Genomic DNA, 24,453 nt, shown 5'->3' on the forward strand with positions numbered 1-24,453 from the left:
CTGATCTTTTCAGCGTGGATAATTATTGGAACTGGTTTTAATACAGGAAACCATCATGGGATACTTCCTTGTGGTATCTTTCAGTGTTGCTAACATTTTGCTGTCGTTTTATCAAGAATCTTGCAATACTAGGTTATTTTTCTTAAAGCTCCATCTCCTGGAGTCATGTTATTTCATGTGACACAGCGTTCTCGTTTTTTTTTAAAAAGTAAGTTTGTAGCCCTCATTGTTGCAGAGAAAAGCTTTAAACAAGTTCACATGGTATGCTATAAGTTCAAAAGCCAGAAATCAAATTAAAAAAACTGCACATTTACTATATTTTTAAAATCTCATGATTTTGGGAGCTTGTTTTGTAATTTTTAAATGTTTGTGGTTAGCAATGCCATATGTTACATACAAGTTAATATAGACAAAATGTCCATTCTGTATCTTGCACAGAGCCTCTATTGACTGTGGCTAGCAGAGGGTGACAGAACAGTTTCACTGTGTTGCTAGAGGTGCTGTCTTTTGGTTGACACATAAATTGATGTCCTAGCTGTTGGCGGAATGGCAGGGACATGTTTTCAAACACAGCTTCTGAAATTGTTGCTACAGATAGTACATGCACGTGCCATGTATGCCATACAAATGGGTAATTATTAATTTAACTACACACAGATTGAAGAGTGTGCAAAATTATCATGCACAGATTTATAAGTTGGTGTGTAGACAGCTGAACATATGACCTAAAGTTCTAGTGGCAGTGTTTGTTATAGTGGAGGTATTAATTTAAGCTTTCTGGGCAAAATCCAATTATCCTGCCTCTCATTAACTTCCTATTTGTTGTTTTAGTTGGCTGTTATTCTGTGCTTCCTGTCCAAAAGTTGTGTAGCTTTGTTGCAAACTTTAGAACAGTGTTTTTATTATAAAGATATGGGTTATCTTATGCATTTGAAAACAAAATAGAAGAGCTATATGTCCTATCCAGAAGGTACTGGTGCTGCCTCAGCCATTCTTTTTCAAAACTCAGCTCCTCTGCACATTTATATTCTATTGTTTGAAGTACTACTATGGATTTTCCAGGTGATCATGCAGAATTAACAGGTCACAAAATATTGTTTCAGTTGTTTAGAATCAGAAAAAGAGGAAAATAGATCAATTGATTCATAGATCGATTGATCAATCTAATCTATCTACGATGTGTGTGTGAGAGAAAGAGATAATATGATAGAGAAATGTGCCTATGCTAGTTCTATTTTATTACATTTAGGTTCTTATACTACACCCATCTCCTTGTTTCATAACGGTTCATGGTTATTTAAATGAATTATTTTTCTCTCATTTGAATTATTTCCAAGAATATCTTCTTGTTTCTCAGTTATGCCAGTACTACAATAGAAAAATAAGAGCAACAAAACACTATAAAGTTTGTAAAAAGGCAAATGTGAAAATGGATGAAACCCTACATTTTGTGTTTAGAGTATATTAATACTTTGAAGGCAGAAACATTATTGAATCAAATCCATATTTTCTTTGGAGCTTTGTGTTGTAGCACAGTGTGCAGCTTTATGTAAAGTAGTTATGGAAATTACCACCTTTGCTAAAAATTGTTGTTTTCCAAAATCTATGCTTCTTTAAAGCTAGATACCAATAATGAATGAACTTACAAAATGTTAAGAGAAAGATTTTTAGAGTTCCTCTGCTGCTATCATTAGATCCTTTTACTCCTTATAGATTGAAAATTAAATGATGGAGTGAATTTATTGGTTTATTTTTGCTGTGGGGAGCAGTAGCATTTAAATATGGGATATCCCTTATCCCATCAGATCCTGATCATGATGCATGTTAAGAAGTATCCCCACCCCTTCCATCTGAATTTTTTCTTGGAGTCTGAATGGAGGTCTAAGGGCTTTCTACCATCCTTTCCCTTCTGAACTGTGGCTGATTCCCCATATCCCATTCCCCTTCTCACAGGGCTCCATGGAGTATTGCACTGATCCCTGCAACTCTCCCTGATACCATTAATGGGGATTTTAGATTGTGTGAGTAGTACTTGTACTTCACCAACATAAGCTGAGAACTTTACTTCCGAGATCTCCTAGCACTGAGGCATAAAGGGCTTAATAATCCATAGGCACCTGGATCTCATGCAATAAGGTGTGCTACAGATATGTTAATATTCTTCTGAAGATGCATGTAGTGAAAATATAGTAAGCCGCACCATGCCATGGTTTATCTCACTCAAACTAACTGCATTAGCCAAAAAAATTGGCATTTTTTGGTTAAAGTTGTATCATTAATCACAGCAGCTGTGGTGTATGTTCTCTCCACTTCTTCAGTTGTTTGTACAGGCACAATCTTAAAGTAGACATTACACAATAAATCTATGTTGTAATATATGCTACAAGTAAAAGCTGGTGAGATGGGTGTTTTATTATTTGTTATGCAAGGAAACGATACAGATAATAAAAATGGACTCTGGAATTATTCTTTCCCCCTTTTTTCTCTTGGTAAAGTTCAAATTGGTTTTGGTTTTCATGGCACTTAGATGATACTATACAGGTGTTAGCTAATAAAGTTTTGAGAGATTTAAGGTCACTTTTTACATGGATGGATTCAAGACGCTTAGAAACACACAGCAATGGGAGTCTCTCTCTCCTTGTGTGTTGGACTTTTCATATGCTCAACCTAACTTAACTTCTTATTTCATTGGCTTATGGCATGTAAACAATGAGTTGCAAATTTAGGGCCAGATGCTGAAATTGAAATTAAAGAGATTGTTGGTGGAGTGAAGGTGCTACTCTTTGTGAGTAAGATTTTATGATGAATCTGGCCCTTAACTTCTGTAGGATATCCTGATCTTTAAGAGAAGTGTACTGCTGCTATATAAATGTTTCCAGTTCATTTACATCAAGTATAGCTTTCTTGTAAAATACAGACATTTCTTTTAAATTCCCTAAGTGGTTTGGGATCTGGCTTTCTGAGAAGCTACTGTTCTCACCAAGCAGCACCACAACAATTGAGGTCAGATGGGGTGTTCTTGCTACCATTCCCTAGATTTGAATGTCTTAGGCTAGGGATAGGACATTCTCAACAAAGGGCCCTTGATTTTGGAATTCACTTCCCTGCCACTGATGCCACAGATCCTAACTCTTCTGTTCTCCAGGGCACAGAGTCTGGCCCATCTCTTACTTACGTAGGGCAATGGGGTTATCTTTATCTCTATGGAAGAGAAACCTTCAGTATTCCATTGTCATGATTTTAAAAAGCTTGGCAGGTAAATACTTCTTATAGTCCTTAAAACTACTGGAGTAATTTCCGAGAGGTTTTTAACAAAATACAATGATTATCATTTAATTTTTAATACTGTATAGAAAGAAAGTCATTATATAGAGGTGATCCCTCATGCAGATGATCAGTTCTTTGGTATTAAATGTGTTATGTATTTTACACTAATTTAATTCTCTGGAAAGGTTCCAGAGTGACCGCTCTGGAAACTGCTGGCATTTTTTAGTATGGAAGTGTGCATGTATGTTTTTATTTATATATATATAACACACACACACACACACACACACACACACACACACACACACACACACACACACACACACACACACACACACACACACACACACACACACACACACACACACACAGCTTTGACTTGACCCAGACATAGAGAAGACCTCCTCTGGAGGGAGAAGGTAGTTCAGTCTCTATCTCCATTTACTCCTTTTCTGCTCTGCTGATGTTGCCAAGAGATCAGTTTTATGGGAAGTGGAAATGATTTTTGCATCAGCCACCAAACAGCTATGAGATAATAAGAACTTTCAGTTGGTGATGACCTGGGTTGAATTTGAACCAGCGACATAGAAGTGAAAGGATGTAACATATATCCCATTACCAACACCTAGAAACCTTTATGCCCTTCTATATTGGGTTTGGTTTTAATGTCATACATTATTCTATGATTGCTCTGCTTTCTCCCATGGCAAACTTAGCAGAACAAATTTCTCCATTGAAGTGAACAAAAAAGAAATTGTTCTTTATGGATGGATGGTAGAGCCTTAGAATTCCTCCCATTTGACTCACAATTGCATTGACATACTGTGTGTACCTTTCTGGATTCTTCAGTTAGTTGTGTATTGTTTGAGAACTAGATTGGACCAGACCTCTGATTTCTTGGAGAAACCGATTAATTCACAATGATAAAATAATAAGTGAATGTTGTAAAAACTGCAGCTTATCAGAGTCTGGTTGCTCCAGTTTATATTCATCTACCTGCCCAGTAAATCTACTGAATAAACAATGTTTTGCTGGCACCATCTATACTGGATCTTATTAGTCTTAAGGCTCCATGAAGAAAACATTGACTGGAAAGAATGTGCTAATGGGTATAATAAATCTTATTTAAGTGAATAGATTTATCAGTTCAGCTTATAAATATTTAAAGAAACTACATGTGCTACTTTGAATGCCTTCATATAATTTTTGCTATCATTGCAGAAGGAAAGTGCATGCCCATCTCAGAAGGATAGGCAGATGTTTCTTAACTATATGTCTCAAGATTAAACGCAGCTTTCTGTGAATCATCTAAACCTATCGTTTCCTTTGTGCCTTCAGGCCCAAACTGGAATGTGTCACTGGGGTCTTTCCTTTTTCCTGGCCATGAGTCTTTTCTTTTGCGCAAAATTTGCTGAAACACTTTGCCAACAACCAGCACTGCAGTATTTCAGACGTGAATATTCTATAAACCACCTTGCTCTCAGTGCTTCATAGACTCATAGACTCTAGGACTGGAAGGGACCTCGAGAGGTCATCGAGTCCAGTCCCCTGCCCTCAATGAATGGTCTCATTCATTAAAGGAACAGCATCTTTTATTGCATTCCAGCATTAGAAATATGAAGAAATGATGGAAAAAAGACATAGAATTCCTTTTGTGTGGTGTTACTGAGCTTTTTATAGGTAGACAAACATATATGTTTGCCCAGGTTAATAAAAAAGCACAACACTACAGTAGCAAGAATTTGACAGAAATGAGCGTGAGTATCTTGTCTTTTTTCTGGAAAAAGACTTTCAACTTTTCCAAAACAATTACCCTCTCTTGCAATTCGGGGCTCAGAGAGTGGCTTCATATACTGTTGCTATCTAGAAGAATAATTTTCACTGATAAGTATAAATCCTCTGAGAATGTGATATGTACTGTGCCAAGTTTGGAAACTATGCTAGAATGATTTCAGAAGAAGCCAGAGGAAAGGTGCATTTTAATCTTTTTTTTTTTTCTTGTCTTGCAGTTGAATTCTAAATGGGAACTATTAGTTATGGACTGAAAGCTGTTTTTAAATGGAAAGGAGGAGAGCAGAGAATGTAACTGGGTTTTATTATTATTATTATTATAGTTTATTATCAATTAATTTATTATTCACAATTATTATTATTTATTATTACATGCATTTGTATGGCAAGCATCACCATGTTACCTGGCTTAAAATGAAGTTAAAACTTTTTCCGGGGTTCACAGAGCTAATACCCTGCACGTACCCAGTGCACAGTCAACTTCTGGAACTCATTGCCAGGGGATTCTGTGAAGGCCAAAAGTATAGCTGAGTTAAGAAAAAGAATTAGATAAGTTCCTGGAGGATAGGTCCATCAATGGCTATTTGCCAAGATGGTCAGGGATCCAAACCTATGCTCTGGGTGTCATTAAATCTGTAACTGCCAGAATCTGGGACTGGAAGACAGGGGATGGATCATTTGATAATAACCCTGCTTTGTTCATTTGCTCTGAAGCATCTGGAATGGGCAACTGTCAGAAGACAGGGTCCTGGGCTAGGTGGATCATTGATCTGATCCAGTGTGGCCATTCTTATGTTCTTATTCTTCAGCAGCAAAACAGACTTCAAAAGGAAAGAGATGAGAAGAATATTGAGAGAAGGCTAGATAAAAAGAAGCAAGTGAGGCTGAAATTCAAGTCAGTGAGAGCACAGTGGTATAATACTGCAAAGCTCTGTGCCTGTGTTATATTTCTAAGCAGCACACCTCCATAGATTGTCGCTGCTGGGAAGAGGGATAGTGTGGGTTTTTGTGTGTGGTTGGGGGGGATCTGTTCGTTTTGTTTTAATTCATTTTATCTAATCTGCCTGCCTACCTTCCTAATATGTTTATCACTGTGGTATCCATATACACCGCTGCCTTGATATAACGCCACCCAATATAACATGAATTTGGATATAATGCAGTAAAACACCGCTCCGGGGGGGGGGCTGCGCACTCCAGGGGATTGAAGCAAGTTCAATATAACACGATTTCACCTGTAACGCGGTAAGATTCAGCGTTATATTGAGGTAGAGGTGTATTTAGTATCTGAAATAATCAATTCTGTTGGAAGTGAAGTTTCTGTTTTCCTTAGTTTAGCCAACTTCTATTACCTGTTCTGAAGCAGTGAGAAGGGATGTCAGAGAAAAGCCCATTGGAATTGAGAAAGAAAGTTCATTTTTAGGACAGATTGTTTGTTTAGTTTTTCACTACAGTTCCTTTGTTTTTAAGGTCAGTGGCAGGTAAGAATTATAGAATTGAACTGGTAGTCCAGAGATCTTATGAACAAGCAAACAAAGACTGGATTCTTCTCATTAGCTAAGGTTTTCACACACAACTCTTGGTTTTTTAGTGTTTTATGATATAAAACCTTCAGTCTTTTGTCTCTCTTTTTTAGCATTTGCGACATACTTGATCCAGGAATTGCCATGAAATGTGTAAACACGTTAAAGTAAAAATCAGGCTGACTGACGTGTCCAGGCATTCAGATAATTTACTGAACTCAAGCTGTTTTAATTGTTTGTATTAGTGGGGAGCATGATCTATCGGTTAGAGAACAAGACTGGATTTCATTCTCGTCTCTGTCACTGACTGTCGGTGTGACACTGGGCAAGTCACTTTCCCTTTCTAGACCGTGGTTTCCTCATGTGTAAAATGAGGATAATAATATCCACCTTTGTAAAAAGTACTTTGAATATCTTGGATTAAAAATGCTCTATAGGCCCAATCCAAAAGATGGAAATACTCCCATTGAGTTTAGTGGGCGGTGGATCAGGTCCTTTATTTGCAGTGTTATTATTACTGTAGCAAGTAGAAAGTCAGAAGATAGTTCTTTTGGTATAAGCCATTTTCTAATATCTTTTTAATTTTGGTATTAAGGCAGGGATATACAGTAATATAGCTATATAACCTATTGCCTGTGAATGAAGAAAAGAATTTTCTGTAATGCCTACATGGAAATTACATGGGTGTTTGTTTAATATATTTCATCCAGTTGAGTCTTCCTCTGAGGAGGGACTGTCCTTCTCTGATTATTTGCATTGTCTTATGAATACAATGTGGTGGCTTTTCTTCTATTTGGTGGGTCCTCTTGTCATTTGATATAGAGAAAGTGTGAAGTCATGTGGAGGGGGTCAAGTATGCTGAGCTGTGACTGAATTTGGACTGATCCTCTCTTTGGCTCAACAAATTGAAAATAATATACTGCACCATTATCGCTGCAGTTTTAGGTTCTATTTCTAAGTTCTTCTTCAATAAAAAGGATGGATCAAGTCAGGAATTTTCCATCTCCACTCTCATCCATTCATGTTGTAATCTTAGAAGCAGGGCAGTAGGCTGAATAGAAGTTACAAGAATTATTTTATTTTATTTAGAATATAATCTGTAAACTTTGAAGACATTAAGAACTTTCCCCTCACTCCCCTCTTTGAAATTCCATCCTGGGTTTAATTTAAGGTTAGGATTTTTTTTTCTTGTTTTCACTTTTACTCTTTCATTTGTCCAATGAGTGCTTCACATGGTTAGTTACACCACTTTCAGTAGTTAAGCGTGATTTAATCAGATCTAAGACAATAATTAATATAATTTGTGCAGTGGCTGGGGAACACTAATAAATCATAGTCAGCATCAGATTATTTTGTCTTTAATTCATAAATACCAGACTTGTTTTGAAGTGTTATAAACAAACAAACTGTGGTTGGGCCTGGAATACAAATGTGTAAAAAGGAGCACAGAAGAGTTCTGTTTGTTTACTAGTTTTGAAAGAAGGCTGTGGTCTCACTTCCAAATCATAAAATAGCCTAGCGTGCTTGACGTTGCATCTGTAGCATGTTGACACTAGAATTCCCTTTTCTAGAGCGTAAAATGCACACAATATTGCTCATACCTGTGACATGTTACCTACTAATATGAAGTTAAAAGACACTTTTGATTGCTGCTACTGTATAATCTCAAGGAAACATGCCTGTTAAATAAATAAAAAAAAAAGTAAACCATGAGATACATTTATTTTATTTGAACTACCGTAGCAGTTAGGGGCACCAGTCATGACCAGGGACCACCACCGTGCTAGGGGCTGTACAAACAGAGAACAAAAAGATAGTTCCTGCCCTAGAGAGCTCACAATCTAACTATAATACAAGAGAGAATAAGATGAGTAGAGATAATTAGATGGGGGAATACAAGGAAACAATGAGACAATATTTGTCAGCATGATAGGCAGTGGTATCAGCCCACCAGTGGCCTAACTCTTGAAAAACCTGTGTTCCATCCTGTGACTTACCATAAATAAACCATCTTCCTTTTTTGCAAAAGTAGAGGTGTAAACCCCAGTGTTCTAACCAATTCCATTTTGTATAACTACATTCCTAAGATGTTTGAAATGTACTAAGATTTTCAATTACCATTTTAAAATGCATTTTTAACAGTTAAAGTATTTAGAATGAGACTGCAGTATATCTTAGCCTCAGGTAAGATTTTCCTTCTCTTCAAGATTCTGATAACTTTGTAAGATGAAAAATATGTTTGGTATTTTCACCAATATGGCAATAGGGATGGTAGATCTATTTATGAGATAGGAGATCTTCTACTATACACATCACTAATAACTTGAATGAAGAATATTTGAAATTATTTTATTATCTTTTTTGCATACTATAATGTTGTTGCTTCAACTACATTTCCAACGGTCAAGCCATTTTTTTGACCAAAGCTTTCTTGCACTGTGCAGTTCGCCTGTTCTCACAGCTATTGCCATAATATATTTCATGTCATTATTGGTTAAACACATTGTGCACAGTGTATTCTTTTCATCACCAAAATCCTCATTATCTTTAGTGTTGTCTTTGTTACTCTTATCAATGTGGATTCACAGTGAGTCTCCTAAACAAATATGCTGACAGAGAGAGGTGGGAATTGAACTTAAATGCACTAACTTTATATACTGTATACAAAAATGAGTTCTGTAATGCGGAAAAAGTGAGAAAAATGCAGGTGAATAGGGGGAAAAAAGTTTCACTCAGTAAAAAAAACTGAGATGGATGATGCATGTATAGGGGTTCAAAAAAAATCACTGAATGGAAATGTTACAGTATCTTGTTTTAAGTATTTAGATATTTTAATAGGCCAAGATATACACACAAAGCCATTCAGTTCATGCAGATTTACAACAGGTAGTTAACAATGCTTTATTACCATCAAGGAAACAACTTCTGTTTCCTTGTTTAATACTCCAGAGTGAGACTTTGGAATTTGAATAAAAGTTGATGTGATAACTGCCACAGTTTCAGTTTAACTGCCCCTGTGTTCCTCCTCTGTGGTCCACCAAAGGCACCCACTGCAGGTTTTCTGGTCCCAGATGTCACCTCTCTTGGGTGAAGACCTGCATCTCCCACCCTTCCCACTGGGGATTTTAAGGTTATACAGATCCATGCCTTACATGATGATATCCCTAAACTGCCTAAAACGTCCAGCCTCTGCACTTTATTTCCACTTCAGGGCTATGAGTCTGAGCACTGCATTGCCCATAGTTATAAGTTACCACACAGCTCCTTCCAAGCAAGCACAATTATTTTATGGTAAAAGCATTACAGAAAAAACACATTAAAACAATAAAGGAACTAACAGGCATGCATGCTAAAGAGCTTACTAAAGGTCACCCCCAACTCCAGCCGAGGGATCTAGTAGGTTTTAGTCCTTCAAAACTCACAGCTGGGTTTTCCCCGTGGTTACAAGTTAATCCAACTTAGATCCAGAACCCAGGCTGGGCAGATCAACTGTTTCTTTATACACTTCAGGCTTTGATCTTGGCCTTCTGTAACAGGTAATCAGCAGACAAACACTCTTTTCTCGTGGTGTAGTTCACAAGGCTGCATCTTTGCATAAGCAGAGTTGGGGAATTTGTATTAACCTCTCCCTAGGGATTCCCAGTATTGTCCCAAAAGTCCACACTTGTCTGGCACGTTTTCAATAAAGTGTTTTGAATTCTCAGGCAGGGTTGGCAATTTCCTGGGAAAAACTAGTTAAGGACAGAGTGCTGGTAAATACCAGCTTACACTGGGAATAATAAAATTATTATTAGACTATACTAATAAAAAGTATTGCAAAATATTTAGCAATTTGATAATACTTTTGCAGTAATATGAACTGTTTACTTTTCATTAAAAGAAATAGAACAAGAAAAGCCTCAATCTAAAGCTATATGCTGTTGAGTTGGCTACCTCACATAGAAACTGAAACTTCTGAATCTGGGAATTCCCTTTCTTTATCAATGAAAATTTCATACAAACAAAGAAGGGGAATTCCCAGTTCCCAAAGTTTCAGTTTCTGTTTGAGGAAGACTCCAAACTAACTGTCCAGTCCAATACTCTGTCTCTTGATGTAACTGGCTGGATTGCAGCTGACCTCCTGGAGTACAGTGACTCAAATCCAAATATCTCAACATGAGCAAAGGTAGAAGACCACTTGCCCTAATTCACAGCTATTTTGAGAAAGTCCATGAAGATGGCAAAGAGATTTTTAGATGCAGAAATAGCAAAGAAAAAGTGATTGGAAGGCAGACCATATGAGGAAGCATTTTGTAAAATACAGTGGGAAGAACAAAGGGATGCAAGAATCACTGCCTTTGGCTAAACATCTGCAAGTATTAGAATCAGAATCTGAGGATGAAGGTGCTGATTATACTGCATTGCCATTGCCGACTACACCAAAACAAAGTGAGATTCAAGTCAGCCAAAGATGAAGGGGAGGAATTATCATGATTTTTCAACCACAAACAGATATCTTTGTAACAAAAACAACTATTTAACTGAAACAAAAATTGCAAAATTTTTATGGTGGTAATATTCCCTTTTCTGTTATTGAGCACACAGTTTTTCAAGGAATGATCAGCTGCCTCAGGCTAGGTTACAAAGCACCCAACCAAAAGCTGGTAGTAGGTGAACTGTTAGATGCCGTTACTGATGGCTTGAGGGTGTAAATACACAATGAATTACATAGAAAAGCAGTTATATTGATACAAGACGGCTGAAGTAATATGCACAATGACTCACTAATAGTTAACTGTGTGCAGATAGGGAAAAGCTGTGGTTTATGTATCAGCTGTTGATATTGGAAGTAATAAGAAGATTGGAAAGTACTGTGCTACGCTGGCAAGAGAAGTCAAGGCATTAGCAAATAAACTGCATGGTTGTGTTCTTAAGAGCTACCTGACAAACAATTTGGAACTGGATGATGAAACTTTGGTTACGTATGGATGTGTATCACATTGGCTCAACCTGCTTGGACAAGACCTTGCACCAATTGCTTTCATGAAACATGTAGATTTACAAAAGTATTTCCATAATCACCATCAACCTGGAGCCTAGTTAAAAGAAGGCATAGGATCTGTAAAAACCAAATTCCTGGCGACGCATGATGGAACAGTCAATGAACATGCCTGGAAACATACATTAACAACAAGCCCCATTCTCTCAGAATTGTGAGGCAGAACTTGAAGATAGAGTGATCAGTATAATTAATAATCAAGGGATTTATGAAGAAGCAAAGAACTTGATCAGTCAGTTGAAACCAGTTGTTGTGGCACTGACACATTCCAAAGGGATGCATCACCAGTTGCTGCAGCATGCAAAATATGGTTGCATCTACTGAAAAATGAAGATCTTATACCACACAAAGCAAAAGCACAAAAGAGATTTCATGAATCATTTACTCCTGTACACAAGTTGGACAATCTCCTTTATCCAAAATACACAGCTGAACAAGGAGAAATTGTCAGCTGAACAAGGAGAAACTGCAAGGCAGTGGTTGCTTATCAAAAATCCTGACTTTCTGCCATATTTACTTGCATTTAAAGTAGAAGAAGATCCCTATCCAGAATCAATATTTTCACCATTATAAAGGAAACGGTTTCTGCCTATAACATGGCTGAAGAATGCTGATATTCCATTTGGCTTCACAGAAATGGTGGTGCAATTGCATCAATGTCCAGCAAGTCAACTTTGGATACATCAATTCAAAACTGAGGAAATAGGCTCATTCTATTCCACTGCATTGAAGTTAGTCTTCTGTTGCAGAATGCTGCGTGCCCAAATGGACCTGGACTCGTAGTCTGCAGCTCCGCATGCTTCTGATTGCTTAATGCTTCATTCCTACAACTCTGCATTATTGTTGTTTTAATATACTCAATTTTTTTATTTTTCTGTATATATTGAAAACTGAAATGACTCATGGCATGCATACCTTCCTTGAGAGACTGCCAAGCCAAAATATATAGACTTTCCAATGTTCAGTATTATAATTATATATATTAGTATTACACCAACTGTAGTTTTTTTTGTTCGTACAATCCTCAATTGATCTCTGAATCTACTGCCTTTTGTAACCAATTTGAATATGTAACTAAAACTAAGTGTAATATGGTGTGCATTTAATGAAACAGTTTTTAAAATAAAAAATGCCTTAAACTAGGACTAAATAGTTTTCCTGGGGTGGTAAAAATCACCTTTGGTAAATACCATGCCATCCCTGCTCCCAGGTCTTACATCTGTGTGTGCGCCCCCCCACCCCCCGAGAGGTTATATACAATCCTGGCCCACAATAATATATAAATTTAATAAAATAAGGTTTTTCAAGGATATTGCTGGAAATTGCCATCTCTGTCACAATAGCATCACAGCATCTACACAACAGTGAGACTGAATCAAGGGAAAAATTGTGAAACTGGGTTATTTTCTGAAATGTTGGTGGTTAGCCATTAAAGCTGTTTATCCAGATGTTTTAGAACACTGCTATTTTATGGTTCTGTCTGTGAGATTTTATGACTTGGATACAACGGATTAATATGAGTGATTTCCTTTACTTCTGAATTCATGAAGACATTGCACAAATGTAGTGCCAGAAGAGAGGAGAACTTTTTTTTAAAATGTATTTTAGCAATTTATTATACTGACCGGTATAAAGTGACATTTTAAAAGCCATCATCTTAGGGATAGATATGCATTGCATTTTTTTCTGCATAAACTGTAAAGAACTGTCATAGTAACTCATTGGAAGCACGGTTTATTCTTAGTGTAGGAAATTTTTTTCTGATTTAAACACTTCTTGTGTATTACAGGAAGGGCAGGTGTGAGTCTATGTATTTGTTGCTATAGTGAGTGGAATCTTTGTCAGCCAAGCAGATGACTGCAGTGTTGTGATAGCCATGTTGGTCCCAAGATATTAGAGAGACAAGGTGGGTGAGGTAATATCTTTTGGAAGTTGGTCCAATAAAATATATTACCTCACCCACCTCTGTCTCTTTAAGAAGATGGCTGATATTTATTCTCCGATACACTTAAAAAAAAATAAAAAGTCTGGGACTACTTAATCTCAAACAGTACTATTGGTTAGATAATCTTAGAAGCATTACCTATGGGATTAGTAACTGGTTACAAGATAGGAAACAGGTAGGAATAAATGGTCAGTTTTCAGAAAGGAGAGAGGTAAATAGAGGTGTCCCCCAAGGGTTTGTACAGGATCCAGTCCTATTCAACATATTCATAAATGATCTGAAAAAAGGGGTAAACAGTGAGGTGGCAAAACTGACAGATGATACAAAACTACTCAAGATAGTTAAGTCCCAGGCAGACTGCAAAGAGCTACGAAAGGATCTCACAAAACTGAGTGACTGGGCAACAAAATGACAGATGAAATTCAACGTTGATAAATGCGAAGTAATGTACATTGGAAAACATAATCCTAACTATACATATACACTGATGGGGTCTAAATTAGCTGTTGCCACTCAAGAAAGATCAAACTGAAACTGCTCCTCTTAGAAAACTCCTTCAAACCTTTGTCTGACCCTGGCCAGCAAAGCTCTTTAAAACCCTCAAGGGAGAAAGGTAAAACAAAGAAATGGCCAGCTTCCTCCCCCCTGAGGGGCTGCTCCTCAGCAAAGAAGTCTCAAGTGACTTCCACCTCACAAGTGCCCACCACTCATTGGCTCAGCACTTTTAAGTCTGCAGGCACCTCAGGCACGGCTGCTCAGCTTCCTGGTGCCGAGGCTCAGGGCTTTCAGCTGCCCGCCCCCTACCGCTCTCCCTCGGCAACCTTTGACAGCACAGTGCCGAGAGCACAAACGGCGATCATGGCACCGCCGTTTGATCTTGTGGAGCCCTTTCTCACCCGCTGCAGCTAATGCTCCCTGCACCAAGCCACCTCATGTCACCTGCCTGCCCGACAGTGCCCACGTCCTGTGGCACAGTATGCACCCCCAGTGTAACCTCCAATACAGCAGCTGCCTCCACAAACTCTGACTACACCAACAGCAGCAGCACCAGCTCCACTTCCGTTAACCCTTACTCCTCTCCTGCCTTATCATTCAGCACCTCGAGTCACTGCAGCACCTCAGTTTTTACATCCAGGGGATTTAAGAGTGTCACATACCCCTCAATCTCTGCTACTCAGCGCCAATCTATCACCAAGACCTTCAGCCCCCTATCTGCAGTATTCCCCTACCGCTCCAAGCCTCTCAAGTGGAGAAGAGGAGGAGGAGGAGGACGATTACCATATGTTTTCCTCACAATATTCCTCGCAGGTTCGCTTACCTACAAGTGGGAGGTGCACTATACCGCACTCCTCCTATCCTAGTGGCTACCCACACTGGTAGGCAACCCCTGGATGGGACCACCTACCCCCTTTCCTGGGCAATGGCCACGCTGGGGTCCATGGAACTACACCACTGCACAATTGAGCCTTCACCGTGCCGCCTGTAGAAAAGCTGTCAGGCGCTCCACGATGCTTTCTTACAAGGATAGGCAGATAAGACCTGAAATAGCCGCTCCGTCTGCACAGGCCATATCTCCCCATCCTACAGTGATAGCACCACAGGAGGCCACGGTGCCCCCACCACCTACCACCACAGATGAGCTCATTTACTTTCAGGAATTATTTAAAAGGGGAGCTGATGAACTCAAGATTACCCTGGAGGAGGTACCAGAAACCCGCCATGAACTCACCGACATATTACACGCTACTACCTCATCCAGAATAGCCCTACTAATTAATGGGGCCGTCATGGAACCAGCTAAAATTATCTGGCAGACCCTGGTCACGATAACCCCCTCTAGCAAGAGACTGGACCGCAAATATTTTGTCCCATAGAAGGGTTGGGAGTTTCTATTTACTCACCCACCAACCAATTCGCTTGAGGTTGAGGTGGCCAACCAGAAAAATAAGCACCAGCCTTTCCGATTTACCCCGTCTGACAAGGAGAACAAGAGACTGAACTCCTTTGGGTGCAAAGTGTATTCATGTTCCACTTTGCAATTTCGAGTAGCGAATTATTCATCACTGTTAGCAAAATATGACCACAAAAATTATGCTAAAGTAATGCAATTTATTGATAATGTGTCAGAAAACAAACAACAACAATTCAAAGCAGTTGAAAGGCCAGTTGATCTCCCACACAAATCTTCAGGTTGTTCTCGATGCAGCTGCCAGATACATGGCCACGGCCATTGTCATGCGTCGTGCCTCATGGTTTACGTCTTCCTCCTTTTCCAAGGAGATACAGAGCACTGTCCAGGATCTTCCCTTCGATGGGGACAAGCTCATCATCCTTACAACCAATGAAGTCCTCCATTCCTTGAAAGAATCACGTGCCACACTCAGATCTTCAGGCCTCCAGCCACCTGCCACAAAAAAGAGGCAGGACATATATCAGCCATACCAACAGCCACACTACCATGCTTTTGTGCAAAATCAACACTTCAGACAATATGGTATGCAGCAACAACAACACCATACACCCAGAACCCAACACCATCGCCCTCCGCAAATGACAGCGACCCACCCTCCTGCCTCAAACAAACAAATTTGAAGCCTTGGTCGAGGGTACAGAAAACCTCCCACCCTCCTCAGCATCAATTTCAACCATCCATTTCTTTGGACACCGTCTGCACCCATTCCTTACCAATTGGGAAGCTATCACTATGAACAGATGTGTCCTGGAAATTATCAGATCGGGTTATGCCATCCCCTTCCTCTCCGTGCCCTCTACCCATCCTCCCACGTAGTCCCTCTTCAGGGATCTCCTCACGAACAGTTGTTCCATCAAGAGGTACAACACCTCATACAACTAGGAGCAAAAGAGTGGGTACCAGCTCGATACAGAGGGAAAGGATTTTACTCCAACTACTTCTTGACAGAAAAGAAAAACGGTGCATGGTGCCCTATCCTTGACCTTCGACACCTAAACAAGTTTGTCAAGAAACAGAGATTCCGGATGGTTACTCTATCAATAGAAGAACACTTCAACCTCTCTAGCCATTCCATAACAGATTTAAAGGTGGCAATTTTTCCCAAAACCCCACGCTAATGCTTTTGAAATAGCAGTGCACATTCTTTATGTGTGCAGAGCGTTATCCTTTTACCTGGATAGAACAAAACCCCTGTTTAGGAAAATACCCAAACGTTTAGTCTCTATCAGTCAGTGATCACAGGGAAAAGCTATCTCTACCCAGAGACTCTCCAAATGGACTGCAGACTGCATAAGTCTCTGCTACCAACTGAAGCACATACAACCCCCAACATCAATTAGGACACACTCTACTAGAGCCATCTCCACTTCCACTGCCTTTCTCCGTAACATCCCGCTTTCTGACATATGCAAGGCAGGTACCTGGGCATCGAACCTCACCTTCGCCAATCATTACACTCTCGTGCACATGCAGCATGCGACGCCAGGATCGGTAGAGCTGTTTTGTCAATAGCCTCCTTACCTGATCCAAAGTCCCAACCATCCTAAAGGATACTGCTTTTCAGTCACCTGAAGTGGAGCACCCACCGGGACATCTCTCTCTCAAAGAGGAGGTTACTCACCCTGTGCAGTAACTGATGTTCTTCGAGATGAGTGTCCCTGTGGGTGCTCCACTACCCACCCTCCTCCCCTCTACCTTGGAATCTGGAACGGACTGCCTTGAAGAGAAGGAACTGAGGAGCCCGGGCCATGCATGCGCTATTCAAACACTGACAGCTTGTGAGGCAGGCGCAGTGTGTGCACGGCCCGTAGGAGTCCTGCTGTAGAAATCTCCGATCAAAGGCACTGGGAAGCACGTTGACCTGAAGTGGAGCACCCACAGGAACACTCATCTTGAAGAACGTCCATTACTGCACAGGGTGAGTAACCTCCTCTTCATGTGGCACTGTTGTAGCAGGTGTTACAAGATATTTATGTGCCAGATGCGTTAAAGATTCATGTGTCCCTTCATGCTTCCACCACCCTCCCAAAGGACATGCGTCAATGGTAATGAGGAATTGTGCTCGATAATGATCCAAAGTAGTGCAGACTGACGCATGTCCACTTTCATCATCTGAGTCAGATGCCACCAGCAGAAAGTTGATTTTCTTTTTTGGTGATTCGAGTTCTGGACTTTTCACATTGGAGTGTTGCTCTTTTAAGACTTCTGAAAGCATGCTCCACACGTCATCCCTCTCAGATTTTGGAAGGCACTTCAGATTCTTAAACCTTGGGTCAAGTGCTGTAGCTATCTTTAGAAATCTCACTTTGGTATCTTTTTTGCGTTTTGTCAAATCTGCACCGAAATTGTTTTTAAAACGAACATGTGCTGGGTCATCTTCCAAGACTGCTATAACATGAAATATATGGCAGAATGTGGGTAAAACAAAGCAGGAGACATACTATTCTTCCTCAAGTAGTTCAGTCACAAATGTAATTAATGCATTATTTTTTTAACGAGCATCATCAGCATGGAAGTATGTCCTCTGGAATAGTGGCCAAAGTATGAAGAGGCATACAAATTTTTAGCATATCTGTCGCGTAAATATCTTGCAATGCCAGCTGCAAAAGTGCCATGCGAATGCCTGTTCTCACTTTCAGGTGACATAAATAAGAAGTTGACAGCATTATCTCCTGTAAATGTAAACAGATGTGTTTGTCCTAATGATTGGCTGAACAAGAAGTAGGATGAGTGGACTTGTAGGCTCTAAAGTTTTACATTGTTTTGTTTTTGAGTGATGTACATAACAAAACCCCCAAAATTTGTAAGTTGTGCTTTCACGATAAAGAGATTGCATTACGGTATTGTATGAGGTAAATTGAAAAAAAACTGTTTCTTTTGTTTATCATTTTTATAGTGCAAATATTTGTAATAAAAATAATAATATAAAATGAGCTCTGTACACTTTGTCTTATGTTGTAATTGAAATCAAATTATTTGAAAATGTACAAAAACATCAAAAATATTTAATAAATTTCAATTGGTATTCTATTGTTTAACGGTGCAATTAAAACTGTGATTAATTGCAATTAATATTTTTGTGTTAATCAATTGAGTTAAGTGTGAATAATCGACACCCCTACTACTTACCTTTTCCAAAGTGATTTTAAGAATGTAAAAAATTGCAAATTTTGTGAAAATATGGCCTATTGCATTAACAGCACTGTATATCCTTGTAAGCTAGGGATCAGATACCTTGTCTAGTAACAAGAGCCAATCATTCCTGCAAAGCCTTTCTCCTACCCCATATTGTGGGCTTTAGGATACAGCTGTAATAATAAATGAAGCCAAAGGTTTTTATGCAAACATAAAATCTAGCAGAAAAAGCCCCAGCTCTGGTTAATTACAACACAGCACGCTGGTCACTGGCTGCAGGGCTCTAGGTCCTCCTCTCTTCTCACTGAGCAGTTTATGTAGAGCTACTGGGTTTCTTCTGGAGGTGTCGTTGGGCCATTAGCCCCCAGTGCTGCTTTATTACCCTCCCCCCGTACACTTATAGGTGACCTGGGCAGAGATCTTCCTCTGACTATTGGGATTCAGGCAGGGCCTACACCCTGATTGAAAGGTCACTGGAATAATGGACATGCTCCCATTGACTTGGCTGGGCTTTGCATTAGGGCCACAGAACAGCATGATGTAAACACCAATGTTCCATTTTGTTTCTCTCTTCGGAATGTTGGTGTAACCCCCACTAGGCTGATGGGAATTGGGTGCACTCGTTACTAGGAAAATAGGTTCAGCAGTTATAGGAAGCAATGTGTAAGTGCTGCATAACAGCCTCATTCTGTTTGTGTTAATCAAAGGTGGTTTTATTTTAATTAAAGAAATAAAACCCGGAGTATTTCGCATAATCCCTTGGGATAGTTTTGTACCGTCACTAGTGCTATTTTGTATTACAGAATCATAAGAGAGGTAAACGTTTCCAGGTATGTTGGCTGTTAACCATTTCACTAAAAAACGGAAGGAATCCAGATTTTATAAAGCACAAAAAAGTGCTTCTGGTCTAACTGTCCTTCAGTATGAATACCATATTCTCTTGAAAAACCTTGCAATTTAACTTAACCATTATTGATGGATAGTTTTTTGGTGGGGTTCTTTTTTTTTTTTAGATCTCACGTCTGTTTTGTAGTTACAGATGTTTCACAATGTTCACAAGGCCTTTGTAGCTATGGTTGTTTACAGGATATTTTCTGTGTTGGTTTGTCTGCAGGTGTTACAGGGTGCTCAGTTGATAGCTGTTGCCTCTGCAGATCCTGCATCCGGGGGCGTAGATGGATCCCCACTCCAAGGGAGTGATATCCAGGTCCAATATGTCCAGCTGGCGCCAGTGACAGACCACGCTGCTACTAATCAAGTATGTATTTTTTCCCATTTGAAAGTACTTAAAAAGATGCAAATACCTGTCAGAATAACTATATTTCTGTCCACAAATATTCCATTCCCTTAGGGTTTATAATATGCAGTTTCTCAACTCTAAAAATGTCTCCTACAATGAGTGCCTCCATTTATAAACAGCCTTTGACTATTCCTGGCCTTGTTCCTACCTCTGAGTCCTTGCTTGATTGCTCCTAGAGTATAGTCATTTTAGTCATCATCATTTTCCTGAATCAGTAAAAGAGGCACACCGAGCTGATAGGACAGGGGGAAGATGTTTGCCTGGAGTCATAATAGGAAAGCTTCTTTCAGCCTGAGGTTCTCAAGTCCAGTGTTCTTGAAGGGTGCCCGCCCTTCCTGCCTGCAGTTCAATCATTTTCATCTACTGCTTGGTTCCCACATCAGCTGCAGTGTTAGCAGTTATAAGCCAACACTTGAGGCTCTCCTTTAAAACGGAGGCATTATCCTTCACGCCAACATGAATGTTCATGTAGCTGGCTATAGAAAACTCTTGCTTTTCTCAGGAAATATAAAGGTACTTGAACTCGGCAGTGATCTCAGGCCATCTGACTGCAACCTGACAGTCACTCACCAAGAGTACATGCCCAATTTCTCATCCGCTCAAAGCAGTGACTGATGCTGATGGCAACAAAATGAGGCTGGTCTCAAACAGTGTCACATTTTTGAAGGTAGTTGCTTTACTCCCAAAACTGCTCAAAGGAGCCCAGAAGGAATGCAAACTGAACTGCCAGTTATGACAGCAGTGCCACAAGCTGGCTCCAGAGTTGGATTTTGTCACCATTCCTATTGTAAACCCCTATTTTGTGGGGCTCTCTAAACTGACTGCAAACATTGACTATGGGCAAAACATTGCTTTGTCAGCTCTCTGGAAAAGAAAATGGTGCATTTTGTAAGTTAAGATGTTCTCCAGTAGTGTGTATGTGTATCGAAGGCTACTAGTTTGACCAGCTTGTTTTGGACTGTTAAGATTAAAAAATCGTTTCGTTTTACAAACCAAAGTCCTGCTTTTTTGAGGGCCTCTTGAGAGCATCCTGGACTCAAATTGGAGTGAATGCAAGTTGAGGTTGCTCAGCAACTTCAAGTTATGGGAACAAAAGAGTTTTAAATGGCCTGACTTTTACATGAATTTTGAGTACAGAGGTATAACAAGCAGGGCCTGCTGATGACAGTGTATTCTGTCATGAGTGGAAAGAAACCCTTCCAAGTGTGCTGGAAGTGTGCATATGCAGAATGACATGCAAGAGTGATAAGCCTTGACATGTAACCTGAAGCTGGTCTATTGTGTCCAGGAGCCTTCTGGTGTTTTAAGGCCACCGTAAAAAATTATAAAAAATTATAATAGTGATTATGCATTTTTATTTATAGATCCCCTGTGCCTGAAGGCCTCTGTGTGCCTAAAATAATATAGCCAGAACTATTCCATAACAGAGAATATGTGGCCCAATAAATTATCAAACCAGTGTTGGAACAAAATATTCCTGTACATTCTCTGCCCGTAACGTACAATAAATAAGGACAAAAATAGTTTTTTTACTAATGTCCACGTGGCTCTTCCAAAGCAAAGTACACTTAATCTTAAGGCAGAAGCATCACAGAGAAAACATATGAAAACAAAGAAAGATCCCACACGCGTACTAAACATGCTAGAAATTGCCCATCTTCCACATGAGGAGGCTAGTAGTACAATATCCGTTCCAACCCTTCAGCCAAGGGTTAGAGTCTCCCCTTGTACAGAAGATCCCATCTGTTTGCTCACTCAAAATGAAGGCCCGAAGTCTGTTTAAATTCAGAGAAACATCTTTCTTTGTCTCTTGGTCTCTGGAAAACCAAGTTTGAACTGGTATATGCAAACCACCTCAGCGCATGGTATCTCTCTGGAGTTGTTTACAGTCTTCGGTCTGGTCTACACTACAGACCTATATCAGCATAGCTACATCACTCAGGAATGTGAGAAATCCATCGCCCCAGAGCAACATAATTATACTGAGCTAGCCCTCCATGTGGACAGCGCTATGTCGGTGGGAGAGCTTCTCCTGCCAAGAAAGCTACTGCCTCTCAGGGAGGTGAATTAACTAGCATCTTCATTAAAGCACTACAGCAGCACAGGTGCACCGATGCGGCATTTGAACTGTAGAAGTGCCCCTACCAGCTCATCTTAGTCTGTTTTGAGTTCCTGGAAGAGCTGTGGTAACCCTCCCCTATGGCACAAAACACAATCATACATACATCATTCATAAATTTAAAACAATGGTCCCCAAAGATACTGCATGGGATTGCAGGGTCTATCACAAATGTCACAGACAATAAGCTTCTCAATACGGGGCTCTTGCCATATTTATTTATTTTAAATCTTTAAAGTGCCATGCATACTTCTGGCTTGATCCAAGTAATAAAAAACTGCTGCATCACCCATTCAGACGTGCTCGTTCATAGTAAATTGCCATTGCAGATCTGGGCCCCCAGAGTGTTAACTTAAATCACTTCCCATTGAATTTGTTTGGGAGCTGTTTTTTTGTGACATTATCACCCCTCTCAGCTATTAGATCTGACAGGCAGTTGGTTGTCGAGTCCAGCCGTTAACATAGGCATCTGTCTCCCACACGATTGGCAACCGCAAAAGGAGTCACTTTCTTTCAGAGACACTTTGCACTGTTAGGTTTTAACATTGTGGCTAACCACAGAGATTTATACCAAGTTGTAGATAAACTGAAAGGAATGTAAAACAAGAGGGGCATGGAAAGAAATGCAAAAAGGCTAAAAATAAGTTCACAGTAAATATTTCCTAGTTTATGCAGACTAAAAACTAAGGAACTATAAATGTAAATTAGTAAAACAAACCTAATATTTGCATCACTTTAAAATGTATGGATTAGTTATGAACTCATAAACAAATAACCAGTTTGGCTGAAATGATGGAGTGGTCCTGCATAACTGGAAATGAACTGATTGGATAAAGGGAAAAATATTAAATGCACATCTTAGCTCAGTAATACAGCAGCAAGCTGTATTATTTCTTTTTCCAGAAAGTTCTATGCAGAGATATTTTTGTGGTCTCAAACATTTTGAATCTGTTTATGTATCCAAGCTTGTCAAAAGTGGGGCTCATTGTTGTCCTCCAGGGCCAAAATCCAGTACCCTGCACAAATTTCAAGTTGAAAACATCACATGTGAACACCTACTTCAGGTCTGAAAATCAGCCTCTAATTTCTCATCTTTGTGCCCTCCAAACAGTGCCTTATTGTTTATGGATGCCGGGTTGCACATGTCAAATTAGAGGCAGAAATGAGGCTCCTTTGAAATTAATCACTCCTTTCAGTTGAACTGAAGCAGATATGAATGCCCTGATGTTCAATACTAATTTCAGTTTATTCAAGTTTTGTATTTGCAAGTTAATTTAAGTCTGACTGGTAATTTGTGCTCACAAATCAGGTACTTAGACATCTAACTAATAGTAGGTCAGCGGTGCATTGCAGGGACAGAATTGCAGCCGCATGTCCAAAGGTCGAGTTGAGATCTGACAGATATTCAGGGCCTAGAAGTAGTTTGCATGCTTTCATGTCCTGATTTCATTCTTTACTTATAGAAACTCTAAGGTTTCTTGACTTATTAATTTGCAAGAACAAAATGTGGTAATATCACACATTATTTTTTTCCCTGAAATCTCCTGATTGGGGATCAAATTTGGTTAACGTGGGGGGAAAACCACACAATGCAGCTCACTTGCAAGCCCTTCAAACAGTCTCGTACTTCGGGCCTGATAGCCTGAATTCTGGATATATAGTCAGTGCTTATGTTATAGATTTTTTTCCCCAGGTGTTTAGGTGGTTGCTTTACAGCTTAGCTGTTGACAGGCCGTTAGCATCATTCTTCTGATTGGCACTGTTATATAGGACAAATAAATAATCAAATGACTCGTAGAATTCCACATGAAAAAAAATTGTAGTTACATGTAATTACTGGCAACAGAACACAAAAAAGCAGGCAAGAATTAATTTCACAGTGAAACCTTATTTTAAGAAGAAAGCTTTGACAAGTTGAACCTGACAGTATTTTTATTTGAATAAGCCACTACAGTCCAGCAATGTTTGGGTAGGAAAATCATTAGCTGTGTTTCACCCCGGGTTTCTCTGAAGCCCCATCCCAAGTGTTGATGCTAGTTTTTCCTTATTAGGAGAGAGAGGGCAGTAAATAGGGTGCCAAAAAGTATCTTTTCCTGTAATGGCAGTGCTGCTACTCTATTGCTCTTGCACCCTGTCCTGTTCCCAGAGCATCAATTGGCTCAAAGTACAATTTATATGGCAATCTAGGTTCGCCTTGCTTCATGCAGAATCTCTGTCACAAATCCCTGAGGCTCTCCACATTAGCTACTCACTTGGAGGCCTCACTTGACTGGACCAATATGTGAATAACTCACATTCTTAATACAAACATCTTTTTTTTCTTTTTAAGAGTAAATCAGTTGTATGGGGTTTTGGTTTGTTTT

The 24,453-nt window shown here is 39.5% G+C and overlaps 1 protein-coding gene across 2 annotated transcripts in view; it reads left to right on the forward strand.

Moving 5' to 3' along the window:
* BANP (BTG3 associated nuclear protein) overlaps positions 1–24,453 on the forward strand; it is a 250,865-nt gene that overhangs the window by 224,466 nt on the left and 1,946 nt on the right. For both annotated transcript variants that reach the window (XM_030581415.1, XM_030581416.1), the window contains exon 12: positions 19,786–19,929. In XM_030581415.1, the coding sequence (XP_030437275.1) occupies positions 19,786–19,929 (144 nt within the window). The remainder of the gene's footprint in view (positions 1–19,785; positions 19,930–24,453) is intronic.

The sequence above is a fragment of the Gopherus evgoodei genome, chromosome 12, assembly GCF_007399415.2.
Source record: "Gopherus evgoodei ecotype Sinaloan lineage chromosome 12, rGopEvg1_v1.p, whole genome shotgun sequence".
In the NCBI taxonomy this organism is placed as follows: Eukaryota; Metazoa; Chordata; order Testudines; family Testudinidae; genus Gopherus; species Gopherus evgoodei.